Source organism: Crotalus tigris, unplaced genomic scaffold, assembly GCF_016545835.1.
Source record: "Crotalus tigris isolate CLP2741 ecotype Arizona unplaced genomic scaffold, ASM1654583v1 scf7180000020888.614114, whole genome shotgun sequence".
Taxonomy (NCBI): domain Eukaryota; kingdom Metazoa; phylum Chordata; class Lepidosauria; order Squamata; family Viperidae; genus Crotalus; species Crotalus tigris.
This window is the reverse complement of record NW_024098239.1, coordinates 514,962-537,417: the sequence shown is the minus strand read 5'-3', so window position 1 is coordinate 537,417 and position 22,456 is coordinate 514,962. Positions and strand designations below refer to the sequence as shown.

Below are 22,456 nucleotides of genomic sequence, written 5' to 3'. Positions count from 1 at the left end.
AGTTATTCTAAGGTTCCCCACCAGCACTAGCCCCACTGGAAGCTTGTCGAAGGCTGGATGGAGCAAAAGGTTAGTGAGGGATTGTAGGCGAGGGGCTGTGTGTGAACAGGACAGCACATTTGTTAATGAAGCCCAGCAAAGCGCTCCTTTGCCAGTGACCTGCTTAATTCATAAAACTCTTCATTGTTTCAGAGCTGGCTTGGTATTCCCCCCTCCTGGTCTTTCTCCCTCCCTCCTCATACAAAGATATCATTGTGTTGGGGACAGAATGGTAATGAGGGCAGATTGTTGTTTGGGGCTAAAGTAATGGGGGGGGGGAGAGAGAGATTTCAGAAAGCCAGCCAGCCAGTAATGGGCAAAGGAGGCTCCTGAGAAGGTGAAGAGGTTTAAATCAGCTTAGTTCAAATGCCAATTAAAAGTGAAGTGGATTAGCTTCCATGATCCACAGAATAGAAGAGCATTGTGTGCCTGGGCTGAGTGAAAACTTCTTTTCCTCTTCCACTCAAGTTTTCTCTGCCAGTGCCCCCTCCCTTCTCTTTTCATCCCAGGTGATGCTTGAGACGGGCCCTGAACAGGGGCTCCGATGCAGGAGGGGCCTCTCTTTTCTCTAAATCTTCATATTTCTCCTCGATCAAGAATTGTGCACCTTTGATCTGAACATAGAAGACTGATATCTGTATGCATGAGATTGTGAACGGGGGCCTGTGTGCGTGTGCATTTTCCCTTGATTTGTGATCCTGTTTGCAAATAATGAGAGAAACATTCCATGTGAAAAGCCACGATTTGCCCTGTACAACGTCATCGATTCCAAGGGTTGCCAGAGCCTTAGCGGTCTGTCTTCTCCTTTCCACCCCAAGCTCAGAGCAGGAATTCTCCTCCCCTCATGGACAAATGGATGCCCAGCCTTGGTTGGAAAAGCTCCACCAAGGAGCCCCTTGACTACAGAGGCAGCTTGGTCCACTGCTTAAGATCTCTCATGGCCAGGAGATCTCTCCTTGCCTCGAGTGTGGATCCTGCTGGCGGTTCTAGCCCCCACCCTTGGGCAGTACAGAAAATAGGTCTTCGGGGGCTTGGAGAGACCTGGATTGCGTCTCCCCTTCACCTTCTCTCCTTTACCCTTTGACCTTTTTGTGGGTTTTGCCTACAAGCTCGTCATCCTCTCCAGTGCGGTCCCTGCAGTGGCCTCATCCTGCCAAAAAGCTATTCTTATCTGTGGCAGCTGTCAGCTACACTTGCAGCCCAGGGATCCAGGTGAGAAAGTTTCACTCTACTATGTTCGGATTTCAATTGCTGGTTTTACCCAGAAAGGAAAGTCTTGGGTGGAGAGCTTTTTCCCTGGCCTGACTTTGTCCCCTGAGCTTCTTTGACTAGAGATGGAAAATTATAAAGCTGCCTCAAGGTTGGTCTCCATGTCCAAACGGCAGCAGGAAGTCTTACAAGAAACTCCATCTTGTTTTGCACAAAAGGGTATCTTTTTGTGCAAAACAAGATGGAGTTTGCATTCCAGCTCTGCAGAAAAGACCACTTGAGGGGAGCCCAGAGCCGGATGGTCAGTTTCCCCCTCCCTCCCTTGCAAAGTGGGTGAGGGCTGGCCACTGATGAGTGGTTCTCCCCCCCTTCCCAAGGGCCCTGCTCCTCCTCTTTGGGCAACGCAGGGAGGTGGGGAGCTCCAGCCCCACAAGCCCTCGTCATCAAGAGGGAAGGTGGCCCCTGGCAGGAAGAGGCCTGGGAATGGGGCTTCTCGGACTCCTCCAAGTTCAGGGCCATCGGAGGCGGGGGGGGGAGGGGAGGGAGGTGGAGGTGGTGAATGGCCTTGCTCAGCTCTTCTGGGCCTTTTCCCAGCCTGCCCTTCCTCGCCTGGCTCACAGGCTGATCCTCCCAGCCTATTCTCCTCCTGACATAAATAAATGGCCCCCACAGTTTGCATTTGGTCAAACAATCAGTCCCCAAACTCCATTCAGCCTCGGAGGGGCCTCTTTCTTCCAGACATTAAAGCCACAGAATGGCTTGTAAGGGATCCCTCGACTCTGTCAAACTGTAAATAAGATGCTAATAACAATCATAATAAAACAGGGTGTGAGGAGGGGGGTGGTTGGGTGGGGGAGAAAGGGGAAGTCAGGAAAGAAACACAATGGGACTTTTGCTGGCTGCCGCGGCAACCAAATGAATGTGTAATGACTGAACTGTGTACAAACTGTGGAAGGTAACATAATGATCAGCCTGTCGTGGGTCTCTGCATTATGGGACCCGGTCCATCAAGGTTTGCGCTGCATCCATCTCCCTGTTGCCAGGGGTCAGAAGACTCCCTTTGCTTGGCACCCCCACACTAAGGCCTCCCTTGGCATATGCCACCCTGTCCCTCTTGCTAAACTTCTTGGTAAAACCTGGCAGTGCCCCTCCCATGCCATCTTCTAAGGTAAACCCTCAGTATCTGGGAATGAGGCTACTTCACAGCAATCTCTCAGGATACCTGAATGAAGCCAACATGGACATTACCCCATTGCTGAGCCTGGGTTCTCCCTGCTGAACCTCCTGAGAACTGGAGTCATCGCCCTTCTTCTCCAGGGACCTTCAGCTCTCAGAATGAGCATCTGTGAGTTAAACACCCTTTTTGGGATGAGGAACTCTTCAGAAACTCAGCCCCTCCCCTTGCAATCTAGACTCGATGCAAGAGCTTCTCACATCTTCGGCCACTGGGACATATTCACCAGTCAGCCCTCTCGGAGGAGACCCCCAGCCTCCACCCTGGAGAGGCAGCCCACCCTCCTGAGGTCCACTGCATTCCTATTCTCCCGTGGGAGAAAAGGAGCCCCATTTGCCCCTCTGGTGGGGTTGCCCTGAGCCAGCTGTGTCTACACTCATGCATGGCACCGCACCAATGCCCTGAGTGCCACCCAAGCAAGAAAAGCCAGACGTTGCCTGGACAAGCCCAAAGGTCAGGCCTGTTGGCAAATCACGCCCAAGTTTGAATCCCTGTTTCTTGGTGGAAACCCTCCAGGAGACAGGCGAGCTCCCTCTGGGGTGAAAATGTTCCATGCTCTGGTTTAGTCAGTGACTGTGTAACAAAATCTACCCTAGAATGGTACCTAGAATACAGTAATGTATTTTCATAAGTGCACATTCCTCTTTGACCCACGCATCCGTGAAGGAGGCTGCTAAGGCCAAACTCTCCAATGGCACCGAGCAACGGGTGTCTTTGGCGGCCTCGGCTTCAGGGCATCACTGCAGCATTGCTCTGGTTTGGTGCAGGAATGTTTAGCACTCCATACATATTGTAAAAGAATTCCTAATATAATTTACAAATTATATGGAGTTGCATCAGATGACAATTATTCAGAATGCCTTTTGAATGTTATGAATCAACAGAGTGTGGAAGCCGGGATGGGTGGCACAATCTCAGTACTTGTCTTCTGGGCAAAAAGGGAAAAACCAAGAGAACAGATGAAAACTTTCCTGTACAGAAACTGCTTTTTTTTTTCTTTCTTTGTGAGACATTTATGATCAAGAAGAAGGTAGCTCTGGACTCTTCTATTTCAGTTCGGTAGGGCTGTGTAAAAAAACTAGATACGTTATTATGTCAACTGCTTGATGCTCTCGATGGCAGGTTCTGAAAAGTGGAATTGGACTGCTGACTGGTGACATGTTTTTCCCCCAGAGTAATACGGTCACAGCAACAATTTGAGCTGCATTTCTTCCTATAATATTTAAATTGGATTTCTTACATTGGACCTGACAAGTCAGCAGCTTTTCAAATGTTGTTGTTGTTTTTAAATTGGGAAGTGCTTTGGAAGACACCAAATCTACAATTGATTTCTATAAGCAGCTAGAAACTGTTGAGAGATACTGGTAAAGTGCCAAAATGAAAAATGGAATAAAATGTTTAAAACCCCTACTCGGTTTTTAATGGCTGAATTTTAAAGTTAAACATTTTTATTATTTTAAAATGAGATTTGATTCATCGACAGTATATTAGCTACACCTTACTGGATGTTTAGGAAGGACAAATGTAAGGATTTTTTCCCCTTAGGTAGAAAAAACAGATTAGGGTGGGGAGAGAGGTTTGGGGATCACCAGATTTGAGAGTAAACCACACTCCTTACCAGTCCTGATGATGTTGCCTGGTTTGGGTAATGAAACCTCTGTGTTGTGGTTCCGGCTAATGAAACATTCCAAAGAACTTCCAGGCATTGATTTTCCTAAAAGTCTTTTATTGTTACAAAATGTCGGCACAGGCACAACGGAGGGATGCTAGGATCTAAGTTCTCTTCCTCTGAGCAGTTAAATTATCAGCATGTTCCCTCCCTAAATTAGCCGTCATATCTCACACTATCCAATTAGTGTGAAGGTCAAATGTTTTCTTCCTCTTTCTTTCCCTGGGCTTTACCCCCAACCCCCCTTCTGCTCTGTATTAACCCCATAATTACCAGACAATTCTACATATTGTCAAAAGCAAGAATATACAATATTTGCAGCGTTGACATCCGGGTCCGCTTACAAGAAAGACAGATCCTGTAAAGTACACAAAAGCATATGTTAAGGGTTATCTTTTGGTTTGTTGGAGTGTTTCATATGAAACCTTTTGACCAATCTGTCAGCTTTCACTTCACTGGATTTCACCCAGGTGGCTTCAGACAACGGGTATCCCTTCCATTGGATTAGGTACTTCTCGATAGATGCAGGCCTGAGAAAAGTGATCTTCTAATCCCTCGATGAAGGGACTGCTCAGGCCACCCCTCTATTCGACCTGCTATCTTGCGGAATTCTTGCACGTACTCCAGGGCAGGCCTCCCGGCTTGTTTTATTTTATGAATTTGTCCTGCTGCTTTGAGGCCAAGGATGGGTCCTCAAATCATTCTCTCAGACTTAAGAGAAAGCGGTGGGGATCTTCCAATTCGGGGGCTTGCTCGCTATATAAATTGTTCAGCCATTCAGATGCTTCTCCCTCTAGGTTGGACGCAATGACATTATGGCCCCTGGTTCCGGGTACAGATAGGCCCAGCGTTTTAAGTGAGAACGTACTTGGTTGAGGAAAAAAATCAGCTTCTCTGGTTCCCCATCAAAGGTTGCATTGAAAGGTGGTGCAAACACAGGCTGCTGTGGCCTCCACTGGGGCTGGTTCCACGGTTGCTGGGCTCTCTGCTGCTGGCCAGCGGGGTCTGATGGTGCCCCCTGCTGCTGTAGGCCTCCTAATGGTGGCTGCGCAAGTGGGGGTTGTAGTGGTCTTCTCTGAGGTTGGACTGCAGGGGATGGGGACGCCCTCTGTTGCTGATCATTCATCGGCTGGGGAAGCCCATCTGCCCATTGCTGCAGATGCCTCAGACTGGAACTCCCCCTCTCTTCAGGGTTGGGGTCTCTGGCCGGTGAAGGCAGGGTCTGACAGGCTTCCTGCTGGGCTCCCCACTGCTCTTGTGGCCCCCCCACTGCTCTTGTGGCCCCACTGCTCTTGTGGCCCCCTTGCTGTAGGCCCCAACCTGGCTGCAGATTTATGCCCAGGGGTTGCACGTTTGGGGGCTGTGGCCAACCTCCTTGCTGTGGCTGTTCTCCCAACAGCTGCTGATCTCCTGGTTTCTGTACCACCCCAAGGCATTGCAAGGCCTCTATTAGCTCTGGTAAGTTCAGGGGACATGGATCAGCCACCTGCTGGGAAACCCAATCTCCCCATTGCTGCAGAGGACTCAGACTGGGATTCTCTCTCTCTTCAGGGTGGAGTCCCTGGCAGGAACATCTGCAATGGAAGGGCTGTAGGTTTCACTTTGTAGGAACTGATTTCTGGTTTTCATTTCTGAGTTCTGAAATCTTTCCAGTGACTCCAGTGTTATCTGTCCATTCTGCTTTTGAAGTCTTCGCTCTCAGCTGGGTAATCTGCCAAATTCCTCTCTCCCCCCGGCTTGCTGGCTGTCGCTTCCCCCCCCCCCCAGGAAAACTGTTGCAGCCACGGGGCTGGCCTCAGACAATCTTTCTTTCTCCAGAATGAGATCTTCCCCAAATCTTTACCAGCTCCTCTCAAGCACAGAGATAGCAGATGGGGCTCGGGACCCCAGGTCTTTTGAAAAGAATGTGAGATCCTAGCATGATGTTGTGGTTCCGGCTAATGAAACATTCCAAAGAACTTCCAGGCATTTATTTTCCTAAAAGTCTTTTATTGTTACAAAATGTCGGAACAGGCACAACGGAGGGATGCTAGGATCTAAGTTCTCTTCCTCTGAGCAGTTAAATTATCAGCATGTTCCCCCCCTAAATTAGCCATCATATCTCACATTATCCAATTAGTATGAAGGTCAAATGTTTTCTTCCTCTTTCTTTCCTGGGCTTTACCCCCAACCCCCCTTCTGCTCTGTATTAACCCCATAATTACCAGACAATTCTACATATTGTCAAAAGCAAGGATATACAATATTTGCAGCGTTGACACTCTGCAAGAAAATGAAACTCAGAGAGCACTGAGGACCCCCCCCCCAACTCCAGGATTCTATGATTCTAGCCATATGTATCCCTGAAGGAACTTTCATAGAATCATAGCCCTAGCCTGGAGGCCTTCTAGTCCAGCCTTCTGTTTAAGGCAGGAGTCTTAAGACCATCCCAGCCAAACGGTTGTCCAGTCTAGTTTTGAAAACCTCCAGTGATGGAGCACTCACAACTCTGGGACACAAGCTTTCCCACTGATTAATTGTTGTCAAACAATTCCTTCTTACTTCTATGTTGTGTTTCTCTTTATGAGTTTCCACCAACTTTGACAGTGTAATTTAAGCTTGCCCTATGAATGCCTCTAAAATTGGATTTTAGAGGCATTTAGCATTTGTTGGTTTGGCAGTTAAGTCCAGACAGGAAACAACAAATGTTTTTTCACATAATGCGGCTAGTATGAGCCGATGTTGACCATTATTAATCCAAAATCAATATTAAGGCTGTTTTTGCATTGCACCAGTAGAATAGAATGGAATGGAATGGAATGGAATGGAATGGAATGGAATGGAATAGAATAGAATAGAATAGAATAGAATAGAAGCTGGAAGGGACCTTGAAGTTCTTCTAGTCCAGCCCTGCACAAGCAGGAGGACCTATATCATCTCAAACAGGTGGTTGTCTCTAGTCTCTTCTTAAAAATATCCAGTGATGAAGCGCCCACGATTTCTGGGGGTAAGCTGTTCCACTGATTGATTGTCCTCACTGTCAGGAAGTTTCTTCTTAATTCCAGGTTGCTTCTATCTTTGATCAGTCTCCAACCATTGTTTCTTGGTGCTTTGGTGAACAACCGGGCCCCTTCTGCCTTGTGGCAGCCCCTCAGATACTGGAAGACTGCTATCCTATCTCCCGTTTCTTCTTTTCTTTAGACTAGCCAAACCCAAGTCGCGCAGCTATTCTTTGTATATTTTAGTCTCCAGGCCTTTGATAATCTTAGTTGCTCTTCTCTGATTTTTTCCCAAACTCTCAACATTTTTTTGTGATATGTTGACCAAAATTGGCTGCAGTATTCCAGGTGTGGTCTCACTAGGGTTTTATCAAGTGGTACTAATACTTCGCCCGTTCTTGATTCTATGCCTCTCTTTATACAACCCAGGATTGTATTAGCTTTTTTGGCTGCTGCTGCTGCACACTGCTGGCTCATGGTTAAGTGATCATCTACTAGGACTCCAAGGTCCCTCTCACAGTTACTGGTTTTGAGCCAGGTTTAACTCATCTTTTTCAAATACAGAAAAATGGGTAGATGGGATTGTGGATCTCACACGCATATCCAGTCTTATCCTAAGATGGAATCTATTGGTAATATGGCAATTTGGTTTTTTTGTGTGCACAAAGGATGTTGGTGAGTGGTAGAAAAACAAGGAAGTTTTTGGGACAGAGAGGTTTGGCAGTTTCCATTTGCAGAGTGAAGTTACCATGGATGGAGGATGAAGCTCCCGCTGGCCAGGAAGGGCTCAGATATTCAAGGCAGTCAGGTGAGGCCTTGCTCTCTCAGTGGGAAGTGGGCGCTCTGGGGAAACATAGCCAGAATAAAACCCTCTTCTACAGGCTGATTACCTCCAAGCAGATTATAGGATTTGAAAATACTTTGAATTCTCCAAAGGCAGCCATGGTCTCCCTCTTTTGCACCCCAATCTTTATGAACTCTCCAAAGCTAGACTATGGTGTATCAGAAGGAGAGGTCTGGGCGAGAGAAAGGGGTCTGTGTTGGGGTGCTGGGGGGGGAGGGGAGAGACGCCATCTGTGCAGCTCCTTCCCAGCCAGCTTCCACTGTCGACTGGGCGACCGGGAGACGTTTTCCCAGGGAATTCAGCTAAAATTCCTGGGGTCTGCCACTCTCTGGGGAAGAGGCATCAAAAGCAGTAGGGAGCATTTCCTAAGATTAATCAAGCCCCCTGATTCGGGTGCTCCCCTTTCTTCACGCTTTGTCTCTTGCAAGGCGGCTCCAAATGGTTAATTAAGACAATAGCACAACTCAGGCTCAGCCGTCTAGACTCTATACAGGAACCGCACCTTCCCCCCAGAATGTTAACAGGATTGGTTGCCTGCCCCCTCTCACTCCCAGGAGTGGGAGCCTCCTTTGGTCTTGCCCTGAAACAATCATGGGCTTTGAAAGCTTCCTGGCTGCACTGAGCATCTTGTGGAGGGCAAAAGGCATCCCTCTGCCTTCCCAGGCTGTTTTTCCATGCGCAAAAAGATTTGAAGCCAGTGGAATATTTTGGGGGAGATGCACAAAATAAAAGCTCTATGCTGAGCCAATTCTATCTATACATTGTTGCAGTGTTCATCAGTCACTGTGTGCTGTGTGTTTACACAATGCAACACAAGAGGAAGAAGCCTCTCCGTGGACGCCCAGGACTCTCTTAGAAATAAGAAATGGGCCAGTGGCAGATTCCCCCATATCCGCCTCGGGATTAGCCCTAAGCAACTCCAGGAAATCGGGTTAGGAGGCCCTAATCCCTGGACTGCCCCCCAACTCTTCTTCTCTGCTCTTCCTTGGAAAATCACATGAAGCTGAAATTTTTCAAACATAACTTACAGTCAGGCCAGTTGTGGTAATGTGAGTTATTAAATTACTGTGTCTTCAACTTCCTGCCATGTTATTATTGCATCGTAAACTCCAATCTCCCTGGAACAGAAACTGTGTTCGTGGAAGGAGCTGCAACACTCACCGGGGGGGGGGGAACCAGCTAAAAAACAGGACTTTTTAGCAGCTCCGCGCGCTTCTGCCTCCCTGCGCCCTTCCCAGAAGCGAGGCCGAGGCGGCGGGGTACAGAGGCTGGCCGGCCGTCCCTGCGAAGCTGCCGCTTGGCCCTGGGAGCCGCGATCCGTTTCGTCTCCTCCGCGCAGCGGCTGCCCCCGCCGAGCCTCGCTGGCCCGAGAATCGCGGCGGGAGGAAGGACCGAACTGCGCCTCTCCCGCCGCTGTCACACACCGGGCAGCCGGCATCCCGAAAGCAAGGGGCGTCCCTTCAAAGCAGCGCCGCCCCGACGGCCGCGGCCGATTCCTCCGCAATGACTTCGAGGGCCGGCCCTGCTCGGCGAGAAGCAGCCTAGCCAGAGCCGCTGGCTCACCTTCCGACAGCGCCTTCCGGGAAGGAGCGGTTCCGGGCGGCGGCAGGGCCTTCCTTCCGCCTGAGGAGCCGGAGGACGGAGGGCAGAGCCGATTGTGCCTCCACTCCCCTCGGTCTGCTTTCTTTACCTCAAGATGCTCCCGATCATTTGTGGGAGATCCCTGCGTGGATTTGTTCCAGACCCCTCGGCCGGTTTCCTTGGCGGTCCAGGAGACCCTAAGGGCTCCTCCAACACGGTTCAAAAGCCCCCCTTCTCTTCCCTTCCTGCTTCTTCAGCACAACTGTCACTTCCTTGGAGGGTCACAAGGAATCCCGTGTCTTGCGCACTTCTGATTTTGGCCACCTCTTCCACCTCTGAATCTCCAGGCCTGGCTGGCTGCTCCACCCATTGCCAGTCCTGACTCTTCTTTTCCCCTTTGCTGGTTGGTCCCGAAAGGCAGAACTTCTCGGCCCCTTGGATGCCTTCACTGTCAATCCTAAGGCCGGGTGTTATCCTAGGATACAAGTTTAACTGCTTCTGCCACTGGTGGTCGATTCTCGGAGACTCTGAAAAACACAGAATTATTTAATGGGTCCCGCTCCCAGACCATTAAATTTATTTATTATTAAACATATATGCCACCCACCTCGCTATCCATTAAATGCAGTGAAGGCTCCTAGTTGATCAAAAGCAAATTTTTGATTGCTGATGGGCTGGGCGGAAGCTGCTCTTCTCTAGGGATTTGCTTTTCACTAAAGGACGGCCTGCGCCTCCTCCCCCCTCCCCCCTGCACTGAGAACAGCACTGAAAGTGTCCTTGCCCACCCACCCACCCCCCCCTCATCCACACAGTCCTGGGAAACTGGGCTGGTGGGAAAGTCAGGTGGAGGAGTGTAATTAGGAGAGGCTCCTTGTCAGCAGAAGGGCGTCTGAGGAGGATTAAAGGATTACCATTAAGCCCCCTTTTTTGGAAGCTGAGTTCCTCGGGGGCATATTTGCAGATCACCCCCACCCCAGGTGTGGATTCTTTTTTATATATATAACATATTTTGTTTCTTCTCATCTTTAGAATAGATTCATGGGATATGCAGGGCACAAAGGAAAAAGTTCCCATATTTCCCCACCACCACCACCTTTTTTTGGGCAAGTCCCCACTGCCCAAATTCCCAAATCTCCCACAGCAAAATGAAAAGCCTTTTTGTTCCGTGACTCTTCCCACCATTTACAATGGAGGTCAGCAACATATACCAAGACATTGACTTGCCTTTGAGATGGGAGGCCAGGTGGGCTGCAGGGGGACATACTTTAAGGCTCACCCCCATCTCTAATGCCCCTGCCACAACTGCCCTAGTGGGTCTGGGGGAGGCTCAAACAGGCCTTGCGTGGTGGCATGGAGCTGACCCGTCAAAAGGCCCATTGTCTGTCCATCTTTGAATCTGCCTTTGCATACCGTGGGAACCCAGTCACTCCACTTTTGCATGGCTCTGTGACTGTTCGGGATGGGAGACGGAAATCAAGTGAGTGACCTTGAATGGCAGGTTAATGTAGAAACCATGATAGTTGGTGTGGGGCAAAAAGGGGGCCAGGGCACCACTTTTTAAGACCAAACTACTCCTTACCTTCTAGAAATATGTCCCACCCTCAACATCTCAAGGCTGGCTCCTGTCCACCTCTCCAGCCCCTCTGCTAGCTCCTGTCTGGCCTTAGTGATCTAGTCCTAGAGGTCAAAGATGTTGACCTCTGGCTCTCCTCCCCCCCCTAGTCTCAGCCCTTGAGGCAGCTGCACAGCTCACACCACTCCTTGTCCTGCCAGTCAGAAAAGCCGGTGCCAACCGAAAGGACATCTTCTCAGCCACCCATCTCAGCTTCTGGGCTCCACCCGTTGCCATTCTTCAGCCAATCTACCCAGCTTGTAAGGCAACCTCCAGCAAATTGTACCGAGAAGCAATTCAGACTTGAAAGCCACCCTCAGAAATTAGCTGAGCTCCTGTCCAGGAGCCAGGGAGAGCAGCCATGCTGGAAAGGCACCCGAGCAGCCACACCCAGCTCTGCTGAGGCTGGAAGAACCATTTGGCCTCCCCCCCCCACACAAAAAACCCCACACCAGATAATGTGCGTGAAAGTGTCCTTGCCCTGGACACCCTTGCGAAAAGGGCAGGCACAGGTTTTGCTCCAGTCAAAAGAAACGTCTCTCTCTCTACCTGCCGGCTCATTCTCCCTCCTCTCCCACCCCCGCAGGCCGAGGAAGGGGCTGACTGCACCCCTGGACGCAAGCCAGGTGGTCGGCGGGCCCTCTTCTCTAGCCCATCCGAGCCACCGGCCGCCGTGTTCGGAGCGCTTCAGAGTCGGGGCCGCCGCAGGAGGGCGAAGGCTGCTGGTCCACGCTTCTCCCGCTCCCCGCGCCCGGCAGCACCCTCGCCTCCCCTGGCCCGGCAGGCGGAGGGAATTCCTCCCAGCCCCCAGCGCACGGCTGCGGGAGAGGGAAGCCGGGCTTCCTCCGTTGGGCCAGGCTGGGTGGGTGGCAGAGGCGGGCGGGCAGGCAGGCAGTAACCGGCTCGTCCTCCGGGTGGCTCGCAGGTCAAGGCGGGCCGTGAGCGAAGAGGCGGCGGCCGCGCCCTTGGCCAGGAGCCGCTTTAAGGCCAATCGTCGCCCCAAGAACAGCCCCACGAGGTGCCCCGAGGCGGCCGACGTCCCCGCCAGACCAGCCCCAGGCTGTCCCGCCCACCAAGGGAGAGGAGGCCAGAGAGGCCGAACTGGACGCGGAGGCTCCGGACAGCGCAGAAGAGCGACGCTGCGGAGTCCGGGCGCCTCCTTTGGACGGAGCCGCGCCGAGAGCGGCCCCTCGAGCGGCGTCTGCAAGGCCCGAAGCGCTGCTGGGCGGCCCTCCTGGGGCCCCTTCCCGGGCCGCTTCTGGGAGCCCCGAGAACCCGCAGCGGGGCCGGAGCGAGGGCTGGCGGTCTTCGGTCGGGCCGGCCGCCGGAGGGGGGGCGCGGACCGGCCTCGGTCGGGCGGAGGGAAGGCGGGAGGGAGAGCGAGGGAGAGAGGGAGGGAGGGAGAGAGGACGTCGCTTGAAGAAGGCTCGGCCTCGGAGGAGGAGAGGGGAAAAGCCGCTACAGAGTCCGGGGCCTGGCTCCCTGCGGGCCCTTCCTGCTCAACGGCGAAACGCTTCGGAAAAGGCGCTTCTCCCTTCCGAGATGACCCCCGGGCAAAGCAGGAGGAAGGGGCCGCCCCCAACCCAGCCCTCGCTCTCCGGACGGACGCCCCCCCCCCAGGACCATCTGGTCACCCCGACTTCAGTCAAGGAAAAGAGCAGAAACAGACTTTGGTTAAGTAACCAGGCTTTTAGAAAGTAATATATCATTTTCTAAACATATCAGTGCATACTTCTTATATGAAAATATACACTATTGTATTTCATTCTCAAAGAAAAAAAGGAAACATTTAAAAACCAAAAGCCAAACACAATATATTAGCTGTTTTTGTAGTTTAAATTTTTTTAACGCTACACTTTGTTCAGGTTACACTTTTTTGTCTTTTTTTGTGTTTTTTTTGTAAATGTTTTCTCTCATGCATTGTACACTTTTTGTAGCCTTTGAGAATAAATAAGCTCCATTTCCCCCACATCTCTAAAAACTGCAGCATTTTCAACTAAAGTCATTTTAAATCGTGCAATTTTGTGTTTCGTTGCAACACCCCTTTTTAAAAATGGAAAATATATAATATATATTTATATTTATATATAGATAACTTTTTAAAACTAACCCTATACAAATGCCATTTTTTCAAATTAAAAAATTATACACAATGTAACTGTCAACAGTACAGATGAACACGAGAAATAAAATTAAAAGCTCTCAAGAAATATATTTATAGAAATACAAACAAGGGGGTTGATTTTGTAGATTGTCATTCTTTTGCTTGTCTTTCAAAAAATGAGGTGGAGGAGGAGAGAGGAAGAGAGAAAGGGAGAGGCTGCAAGACCCCCCAGTGAAAGAATGGGTGGAGAGGGTCTCAGAAGGACAGAAGCGAAGGAACAATTCTGGGCTTCTTCCAATGCCCTCAACCACCAGCCCAGTGGCTGAGCCAGGCAGGACCTTCTCCAGCCCCTTTTTTGGACGTGCTGCCCCCCCCCCCACCCCTGGCTCCTGCTGGTGGCCAGAGGCTCCAGGCAGTTAGCCAAGAGGTCAAACCCGTTTTCTGCACCCAAGAATAGTGCAATGAGGCTCACCGCCCCCCCAGAAGCCCTGCGCAAAAGCCATATGCCTCCGGCGCAGCCCTCCTCAGGGAAGCGTGTCCCTCTTTGTGCGACAGACAGAATGGAGCTCATCACATTCATTAGCTTCAGCTCAACAAAGCCAAGGGAGGTCTTCTCCTGCCCCACCCACTTTGGACATCTGAGCTCCTGTTGGTGCCCAGGGCTCTGAGGCCAGGCCTGGCCTTCAGCAGACGGAACGGCTCTGCCCTCCTCCTGCCGGGGAGCTCCAGGCAAAAGGGAAATAATCCAACACCTAGATTGGAAATGGGGGAGGTGGGTGAAAGGACGGATGGGAGAAACAAACATGAAAGCCAAGCTAACGCCCCCCCCCCCAAGGTTACTGCAGCTCCACAGGGCTCGGGGGCTCCGGCTCTGCTCCCCTCCTGCCAACCAACCCCATCGGAATCCGAACAAGCCTCCAGGGCTCAAACACTCTGGCCACAAATGAAGGCAAACCGAGATGAACCAAAAGCAATGATGTACAAACCAAGATCTACAAACCAAGGTTGGATGCTTCCACTTGGAACTAAACCCTGTCCTTTAGGGGGTGGCAATTCCCCCTCAGGAGCTTCCCCAACAGCCCTTCGACAACAACGAATGCAAGATTCCTGAGCAAACGAATGGCAATCCCCTTTTTCCGCCTTAAATCCCAGCAGGGGGACACAGGGTTTGCAAACATAAGGGGGGGGGCAGAAGGAAACCCCCCTCCCACAGCTTTGCCGGCCCCCCTTAACTGGGCCAGGCCCTTTGCCCCAAACAGGAGTGGGGAAGCGTTGGCAGCACAGGTGAGCATGGAGGGAGCCAGCTTGGCAGAGGGAGGCTCAACCACTGGTGCTGGGAGCAGGGAAGGGGCCAGGAGCCCTCCACACATTGCATGGTTTCCACTTAAAGTCTGAGCTGAGAAAATCAGGTTGTGAGCTGAGAAACTTGTATCTGAGGAAAAGGATGCCCTTGAATGAAAGGCAGCATGTTTTTTTTTAGGATTTTTTCCCATAGAAATACTGAGGCAAAATTCTTCTCTTGTCTGCCTCTGGGAGCCCCAGGTTCTTGTTCCCCGCTGGCTGAGATTCCTCGGCTGCTCTCCACCGCCCTCTTTCTTCTCCAACACGGCTGCTCCTCCTTTTCATGCTGGGTTGAAGGGGACCAATTTGATCCATTAGCTAACAGCCAAACAAGCGAAGCTTTCACTGGACTAAGAAGGGGACAAGCCGGGGATTGAAAAGGGCAGGAAACGCTCTGACAGCTAGTGTGAACCATGCAGTGTGTGAAAAGGGGTCCCAATGGCTCCCCCTCCCCAAGCAAGTCCTGCAGTTTTCATCCCTCCAGCAAATGTGGGGGCCCCCTGGCCAGTCACCCCCGCCAGCTCTCCTCCAGCAAATGTCTCTTGCAGCTGCCCGGCTGTCTCCAGGCAGAGTCACGACGGGCTCTCTTGTGCCGCCGCCGCCACCGCTGTGCAACATGGGCCCAGCCCTGCCTCTCCCACGGAAGGGAGCTCCCTGCGCACAGCTGACAAGGGCAGGAGAAGCCCCTGCTGGGAAAGTCTCTGTGAGTTCTGGAGCTGCGAACAAGGGGTGCCTCCATATTTTATCCAAGGAAAAAACCCTGTGCCCCAGATTATCAAAAGTTTGGAAAGAGTGGAGGAGAGTTCCCTCACCCTCAAAAGCTATTGCATTTCTCCAGCTTTCACTCCCCTGATAACCCCATTCCAACTGCCTCCCTGGCAGGTTTAACCCTTTCTCTCCTGGCTTAAAGCAGCTGCTTGGGAGGAAACCCTGGCTCCATCTCATGCTGGGCCGCAAACCTGCCGTCTCCTCCCTTAGCCACCTGGACACCCAAAGGCACTCTCCTCTTTCAATCAGGACTGGAAAGGGCCAAAGGGAGACCTCCGCCCCATCCCCACCCTGACCCTCTTGCAGAACCAGCGATCGCCGCAGACCCTAGGCCAAGAGGTGGCTGCCACTCAGGGAGGCCGATTCTTGGAAGTTCCTCGGGGCCTTTTCGTCCTAAAACAGATGCCTACAAAATCCTAAAGCTATTTTTCAGGCAGTTGATAATAAGCCCCTCCCCTTCCCCATGCCTCCCCTCCCCCCTCCCTCCTTTTCCACTCCCCCCAACACAACTACGGAGGGGAGCCGAGAGCCCCCTGCAGGAATGAGGGGGCCACGTGGGGGGCAGTTACGTGGCCCAGGCGTCCAAGCGCATGCGTTTGATGGAGGGGTTCTCCCCCTCGGCCTCGGCGCTGGGTCTCAGGAGCCCGAGGGAGGAGCCAAAGTCGGGCCGGGAGGGGTCCTCCCGCTCGGGGGGGCCCTCGTAGGAGCTGGCGTTGCTGCTGAGACTGTCCACGGGCGAGCGTCCGCTGGGCTCGTGGCGGGCCTGGTGGGGGAAGGAAGAGGAGGAGAGCGGGGTGCCACTGTTGCGCTCGCGGCTAGGTGAGACGGGTTCCGACTTGATGCTGATGCTGGGGCTGGTGTTGACTGTCAAGGTGGCGGCGGAGATGGAGGCGGCGGCGGTGGCAGCAGCGTGCGGCAGACGGCTTCCTTGTCTGGCAGAGAAAGGAGAACGGGGTGAGGGGGCGAGGAAGGCAGAGCCGGACTCCAAGATGGCTTCCTTCCCATCCACTGGAAACCGAGCTTTTGGCAAAAATGTCAGACGGTGGTCATGTGACTGTGGGAAAGGGCAACCAGCCACAAACAGAGGCCAGTTGCCGAGTGCTCAAAATGCACTGATGGGGAGGGGGGAGGGGTGGCCATTGGAAGTTCAGAACTGGGGGTCTACTATAATTTTGAACAGTTGCTAAGTGACCGGCCGTAAGTTGAGGACGACCTGCAACCCAGTAATTCACCTGCCAAACAAGGCGCCCTTGCGGGGAAACGAGTTTCCGCTGGAAGTGGAGGTGGGGGTTCAAGAAGCAGGCTCTGTTGCAGACCATCACACCACATGGCCGCGCACCGCCCTTCCCCACCCCAGAGAGGAGCAACCTGGAAAATCTCCGTCCTGGTTTCAGGAGGGAATGGCTTTAGCCAATTTCAGAGACAGGACAAGCCTTGGGAAGCCCGCCTTGTCTCGGGTGCCTCAAGAAACACCTATTTTCATGGGCTTTTGCAATTCACTGAGAATATCTAGCAATATTCTTCTTTTCTCTTCCTTCATCTTTCCCTTCCTCCCTCCTTCCTGCTTTTTCCCCCTCCTACCTAATTTCTCCCCTCCCTCCCTCCCTCCCTTCTCCACCCAGCTCCACAGCTAAAATAGCAAAGGAAGGCATGTCTAAAATATTCCAAAATCCCATTCAAGGCATTACCTTAAAATAACCCCCTGCCCCACCTCGGCCGAGACCAAATTATCCAGGGAGCCGCCCTGCCTGCCTGGCCCAGATGAGCCACTTACATTAAGTTGCTGAGGGAGGCCGGGATCTGCGGTGGCGGCTGCAGCTGTTGTGGTTGCGGCTGCCAAGCAGAGAGACTGCCCAGAGACAGGCTGGAGGGCGAGCTGAAGGCCGGGAGGGAGGAGAGCTCCACACTGCTCAGCTGGTAGTCTGGAAGGAAGCAGAAAGGTCAGGCCAAGCATTCCCAGTCCGCTGGCTCACGCCCTTTCTGCACAGCTTGACTACTGCAAGATGCTCCTATAAGGTGCTGCTCTTGAAGGCTGCCCAGAAATTCCAACTGGCCCAGGATGGATTGCACTTCTGGGTGCAACTCAAGGTGCCAGTTACCCCTGAACCCTTCCTGGCACAGGGCCAGCTTATTTGAAGGACCCCTGCCTCCCATAGTATCTGCCCATTGCTTCAATTTTGGCCAGGTTGGCATGCTCCAAGTTCTTCCGATTAAACGGTGCCATCCGTGGGGACCCTGGAAGTCTGTTTCCCTCCATAGGCCCTGCCCTCTCCAATGAGGCTTTCCCCCAAGTTGCGGGCAGCCCCCTCCCTGCTGTTGTTTCAAAGGGGCTTGAAGACTTGGTTTTTGTCCCAGGCAAAAGGGACAAAAAGGGAGGGTGAAAGCCCTTTGCTTCATTCCTATCCAATCTGTTTAATTTTTTAAAATAGGTATTACTGAATTTCCCTTGTTTTAAGTATTGTGAGCTGCCCGGGTTCATTGGGAATCTGGTGGCACACAAATTGAATCAATTAAATAAAGGAAGAAATAAGAGAAAGAGTCCGGATCCAAGAAATGTATCCAGCCACGGATGCAGCTCCTTCATCAGCAGACACCCAACAGCTTGTCTTCGCTGCATCCCCAACTCGGCTGGCTGGGGAATTCTGGGAGTTGAAGTCTTACGCTGAAAGTTGCTAAGGTTGAGAAAGACTGGCCTCGATAGTTTTTCAAATGACAGGTCGCTAGATGGCGCCCTTGGCCTCCCTTGCAGCCTTGGGGGAGTGGGGGTGGGGGGTGCCATCCTCACTACCACCCGGAGAACCAGCCAGCCGAGCTCTTGGATCCTCCACTCCACGTTATCAAAGCAGCCGGAGACACAAGGCGGCCTTTGGAGAAGCAGAACTGGCATTTGGCCGATTCTGCTAGAAGGCCCTGAACTGCTCGCAGCCCCCAATTCCTCCCCGTCCAGCAGCTGTGCTCCCCCTGAGACGTTTTCCGAGTATCAGCTGCAAACTGGTCGTCCCAGGGGATCCAGTGGAGGTTTCCCTGTCCAGGCGACGTGTCCGACTCTTGGGGGAGGTGCTGGTCTCTGCTTCCTGGCATTCTCCGTGGTCCTGTGGCTAACGCGGTTCCCTTCCCACCAAAGTGGAACCTCTTCATCTATTTATCTTAGGGGGCACGGAAGGGGAGCCGGCCCCATTGCACAGAGCTTGGGTCTTGAACCCGGGCTTTCCAGCTGACAAGCTCAGCGTCTTTAGTCCCTGGGCCCTTGTGTCCTGCCCAAGATCTTATTTATTTATTTTATTGCTTTTAATTGTTTTAACTGTTTTATAGTTTTAGACATGTAAGAGTCACTTGGCTGAGATGGGCAGCAGTAGAATTTGAATGAATGAATGAATAAATGGATAAATAAAGGATAATAAATAAATAACATTCTAAGAACCCATAAACTGTAACCAAGCACACTGCTGTCTTTAGAGCACCATAGAGGCTGGCAAGACTCCTGACAGACCATCTGTGGACATAAAGGGACAAGCCGGCTGCTTATTAAGGATAAACCAGGTTTGGGCCAGTCATAGCTTTTGAAATCAGGAAATAGAAAAGGCCGGAAGCTTCACTGAGAGGGGGCCCAACTTGAGTTTATTTTTCTCCTGCCCGAGAAACAGTGGGTTAGCTTTCCTCCCGAAGCTGTGTGGGGGGGGGCTCCATTCTGGAGGTTTTCAAGAAAAGACCGTTTGTCCAGGAGGGCGTGAAGATACCTGCACCGGGCCGGGGGTTGGACTAGATGACCTCCAAGGTCCCTTCCATATCTAGGATTCTACTACGTGTTGCAGATGCAGCTGTAGCTCCTGCCCGTAGCAGAAAAGAGGAGCCTTTTTGCTGCAAAGTGAGATAAAGCAGAACTCCAGACGGGAGCCGAACCGACCGAGAGAAACCGGCCAGTTTGTTTGGCCCCCTTTCCTCAAAGCGAGAGGAAAGACAGGCAGCCCGGAGAGCTACGGGAAGCAAAGAGGTTGAGTCGGTGTTTCTCTCTTCTGCAGGAAGAATATATTCCCCCGAGCCCCCGCCGATTGAGGAAGAGAGGCTCTGATGGGGAAAGGAGGAAGTTTGGGCCTGTTTTTCAGCATAACTAATTTTTCACAATCTATTACACACCCAGCCTGCTACGGGGCGGGAAGTCTCTCCACGCCACAGACCTGTCATCGCCTTGCATGAATTCCGACACCCAAAGTTTCTCTTCCCACCTTGAAACTCCTGGGTGGCAGCAGCAGCCCAGCCTGGCGAGACTCTCTGTGGTGGGGCTCCTCACGGGGGAGAGGAAGGACCCGAGGAAACCCCCCCCCCTTCTCCAGAGAAGAAGTCTCCCTGGAGGCAGGTCGTAAAGGTTTCTCTGGGCTGAATGCTAATCCAAGGCCATCAGAATGCCTGGGGGCCTCTGGTTGGGTCCTTCCACCTCATCCCTTCTCTTTGGGGGAGTCTGCAGTTTCTGACACACACACACACACACACACACACACACACACACACCCGTCTAGTCCTCCAAAAAGTCACAACTGAGGCAGAGATGTAGCTTGGGGGCTTTTCAGGTCTGCAGAGGAGAAGACCCTCCTCCCCCAGCCAGGGGGGGGCTGAGTCACTGGTCTCTTTGGCAGAGGATCCGTCCCAACGCCTGGGGGAGGGGGGGCTGGAAGGGTGAGCAGACTGCACTGCTATGTGAAACCCTGCCAAATGACACAACGCTCAACAATATTAACAGGTGACTGCCTCCCCAAGCAGGCAGGCCGGAGGGAGCAAGATGTTCACACTCGGAAGAGGAGTGACTCACACCTGGGAAAGGCGCCTCTCCCTCCCGGCGGCCAGCGAAGGCCCAGGTCTCTTGGGCTGGTCCCAGGCCTTCCTTCACCCACACCGCTCGGACAGGCCCCCTTCCCTTTCCCCCGTCCTCTGAAAGGCAGCCTCACCCTGAGCCAGCTGGGCCTTGCAGGCAGCGCTTTCCTTTTCTGCAATGGCACCCAGGCCCTTGCCAGGCTCCACAGCGGAGCTACCATCCCCGCTGCGACTGGGCTTGCTGTGGCTTCTATGGAAAGGTCCAGCCCCTCAAATCCCTCCCAGAATGGAGGGAGCCAAAACATTAAGATTGTTAAAAGGCAAAGTGGCCTTGCAGATGCTTAAGGCACCCGTTTCCCCCTCCCTCCTGAAAAAGGTCTCCCCCTGCTTGCTTCTAAACACAATCTTTGGATGGGCAGAAGCTGCAAGGCCGGCCCTCGCATGAGAGGCTCCCTTAATCACGGGACTCCCTTTGTTTTTTCCTTGGAGCCGGTTCGCTTCTCACCCAAGAAGCTTCTTCAGAACGGATGAGAAGTGAAATGTCTTCAAGGGAAAAGAAAGTCCGGCTGCCTTTTGCAAAGCTCCTCTGGGCCAACTGTGACCCGGAGGACAGGATTTCCACAGAGGTCCCTTGATCCTGGCTGAGGTCCTCCAACTGCAACTTTCCACTCACACAGCGTCGTGCCTGCTTTTCAGAGGGGGGCCCTGCTCCCCCCTCTGCTCGGGCGTCTCAATTCCTAGGGGCCACTGAAGCCAAACGAGAGAACACCGGCTTCCTCCCTCTTCCGGGCAGGGTCTCACCTGTGTTGTACGCCGTGGGCATCGCTGAGAAGGGCAGCCCCTGGGTCAGCAGACTGGGCGTGGCCACCGAAACGACCGGCGTGGTCAAAGAATGCGTGGCTTGAGACACCACCAGTCTTTGGGCGTTCTGCTAAGGGAGAGAAAGAAAGAGACAGGGAAGCTGAAAGAGGAGGAGGAGGAGGAGGAGGAGGGGTGGGTTTTCAGAGAAAGGGCTCTCGGATGTTTGCCCCATGGGGAAGGCGCACGTCCCTTGCATCGGAGCCTCATGCCAAGGAAAGCAAGGGAAGCCGGTGGTCCTCGTGGCTACTGGATGCCATTCCTCCCAAGGTGCCATCCTGAGGATGGAGGTCTTTCTGCCCCTTAATGCTTCTCCCCTGCCCCCAGGCACTCTGTGGGCCATGGCTGAGTGAGCAGGGCCAGGTGCAGTCCAAGGCCAGGGCAGTATATCTGGGCTCTCCAGGCGCTTCGCCCTTGTCAGCACTGGGCTGACGAGAGCAAAATGGGAGCTGTGAAGACAGCCGACTGTCCTCTGCGGCGCAAAGACCCCGGAGCGCTCGGGGGTTGTCTTGAACTGCTCAACCCTTTCCTGCCAATGGAGGCTCCGTGGTTCACCATGGCCACACATGGCTCAGGCATGTGGCAAACCGCACCTCTCACAGCTTGACCCCCCCCCCAAGTTGCCTTGCCCGTTCAACCCCACAAGGCGCCACCTCTGCCAACCTCAAAGCTCCCTGGCTCCTCCCAGGGCTCCTCTGGAGCCGGAAAAGGGGGGGATGCCCTGCCCTCCTGAGCTCTCGGGCAATGCAAAGGAATGTCTGGTTTTCACCAGATACGAAACCTAAAGCTGGACTAATAAAAGGCCACTCCAGGGCTTGTTTCGCCTGTAATGCCTGAACCATCACCCACCTTCTGGCTGGGCTCACCTCACGCTAGGAGAATGGCAGGATCCAGACACGTCGAACCAAACATCTTAGCCCAGTTTAACTAAGAAAAGCATGTTGGCCAAACCAGCCAAGAAGGTGAAGGTGGAGAGTATCCCCCCATCCCTAAGCAGTGGGAGAGGAGCTGGCTTTCAACACCCAGACAGAGCTGCCTTCTTCCTCCTCTTCCTCTTCCTCCTCCTCCTCGTGTCCAGAAGCCCACCCCAGGTTGCCCCCTCTCTGGACCTCTCCTTGACCCTCAGAGCATCTTCTGTCTCCTGATCCTCCATGCCAAAGGCCCCCCGGCTGAGAGGTGGGGCAGGGGCCTGGGTAGGCAGGGACAGCTCCGAGGCAACTGAGGAGGCGTCCTTGCTTCAGGGTTTACACTGGAGAAAGACCCGATTCCCTACAATCCTCTCATTTACCCCAGTGGACACACAATGCGTATCATTTATGCAGCAACAAAATGTTATTGCATTTCACCCCAATTTCTCCTCCCACCAGTAATGCCCACAAGTGTAGACCTTCTCCCCTCCCTTTGGAAATTTCT

The 22,456-nt window shown here is 52.7% G+C and overlaps 1 protein-coding gene across 9 annotated transcripts in view; it reads right to left on the bottom strand.

Annotated features, from left to right (window-relative positions):
* Nucleotides 1–15,866: 15,866 nt before the first annotated feature.
* Nucleotides 15,867–22,456, bottom strand: part of MEF2D (myocyte enhancer factor 2D) — a 90,172-nt gene continuing 83,582 nt past the window's right edge. For 5 of the 9 annotated variants that reach the window (XM_039368630.1, XM_039368634.1, XM_039368628.1 and 2 more), the window contains 3 exons: nucleotides 20,987–21,116; nucleotides 17,154–17,301; nucleotides 15,867–16,311 (listed from right to left, as the gene is read on the bottom strand). In XM_039368630.1, the coding sequence (XP_039224564.1) occupies nucleotides 15,945–16,311; nucleotides 17,154–17,301; nucleotides 20,987–21,116 (645 nt within the window). In that variant the 3' untranslated portion in view covers nucleotides 15,867–15,944. The remainder of the gene's footprint in view (nucleotides 16,312–17,153; nucleotides 17,302–20,986; nucleotides 21,117–22,456) is intronic. The other 4 variants (XM_039368631.1, XM_039368635.1, XM_039368629.1 and 1 more) reach the window with 1 other exon arrangement.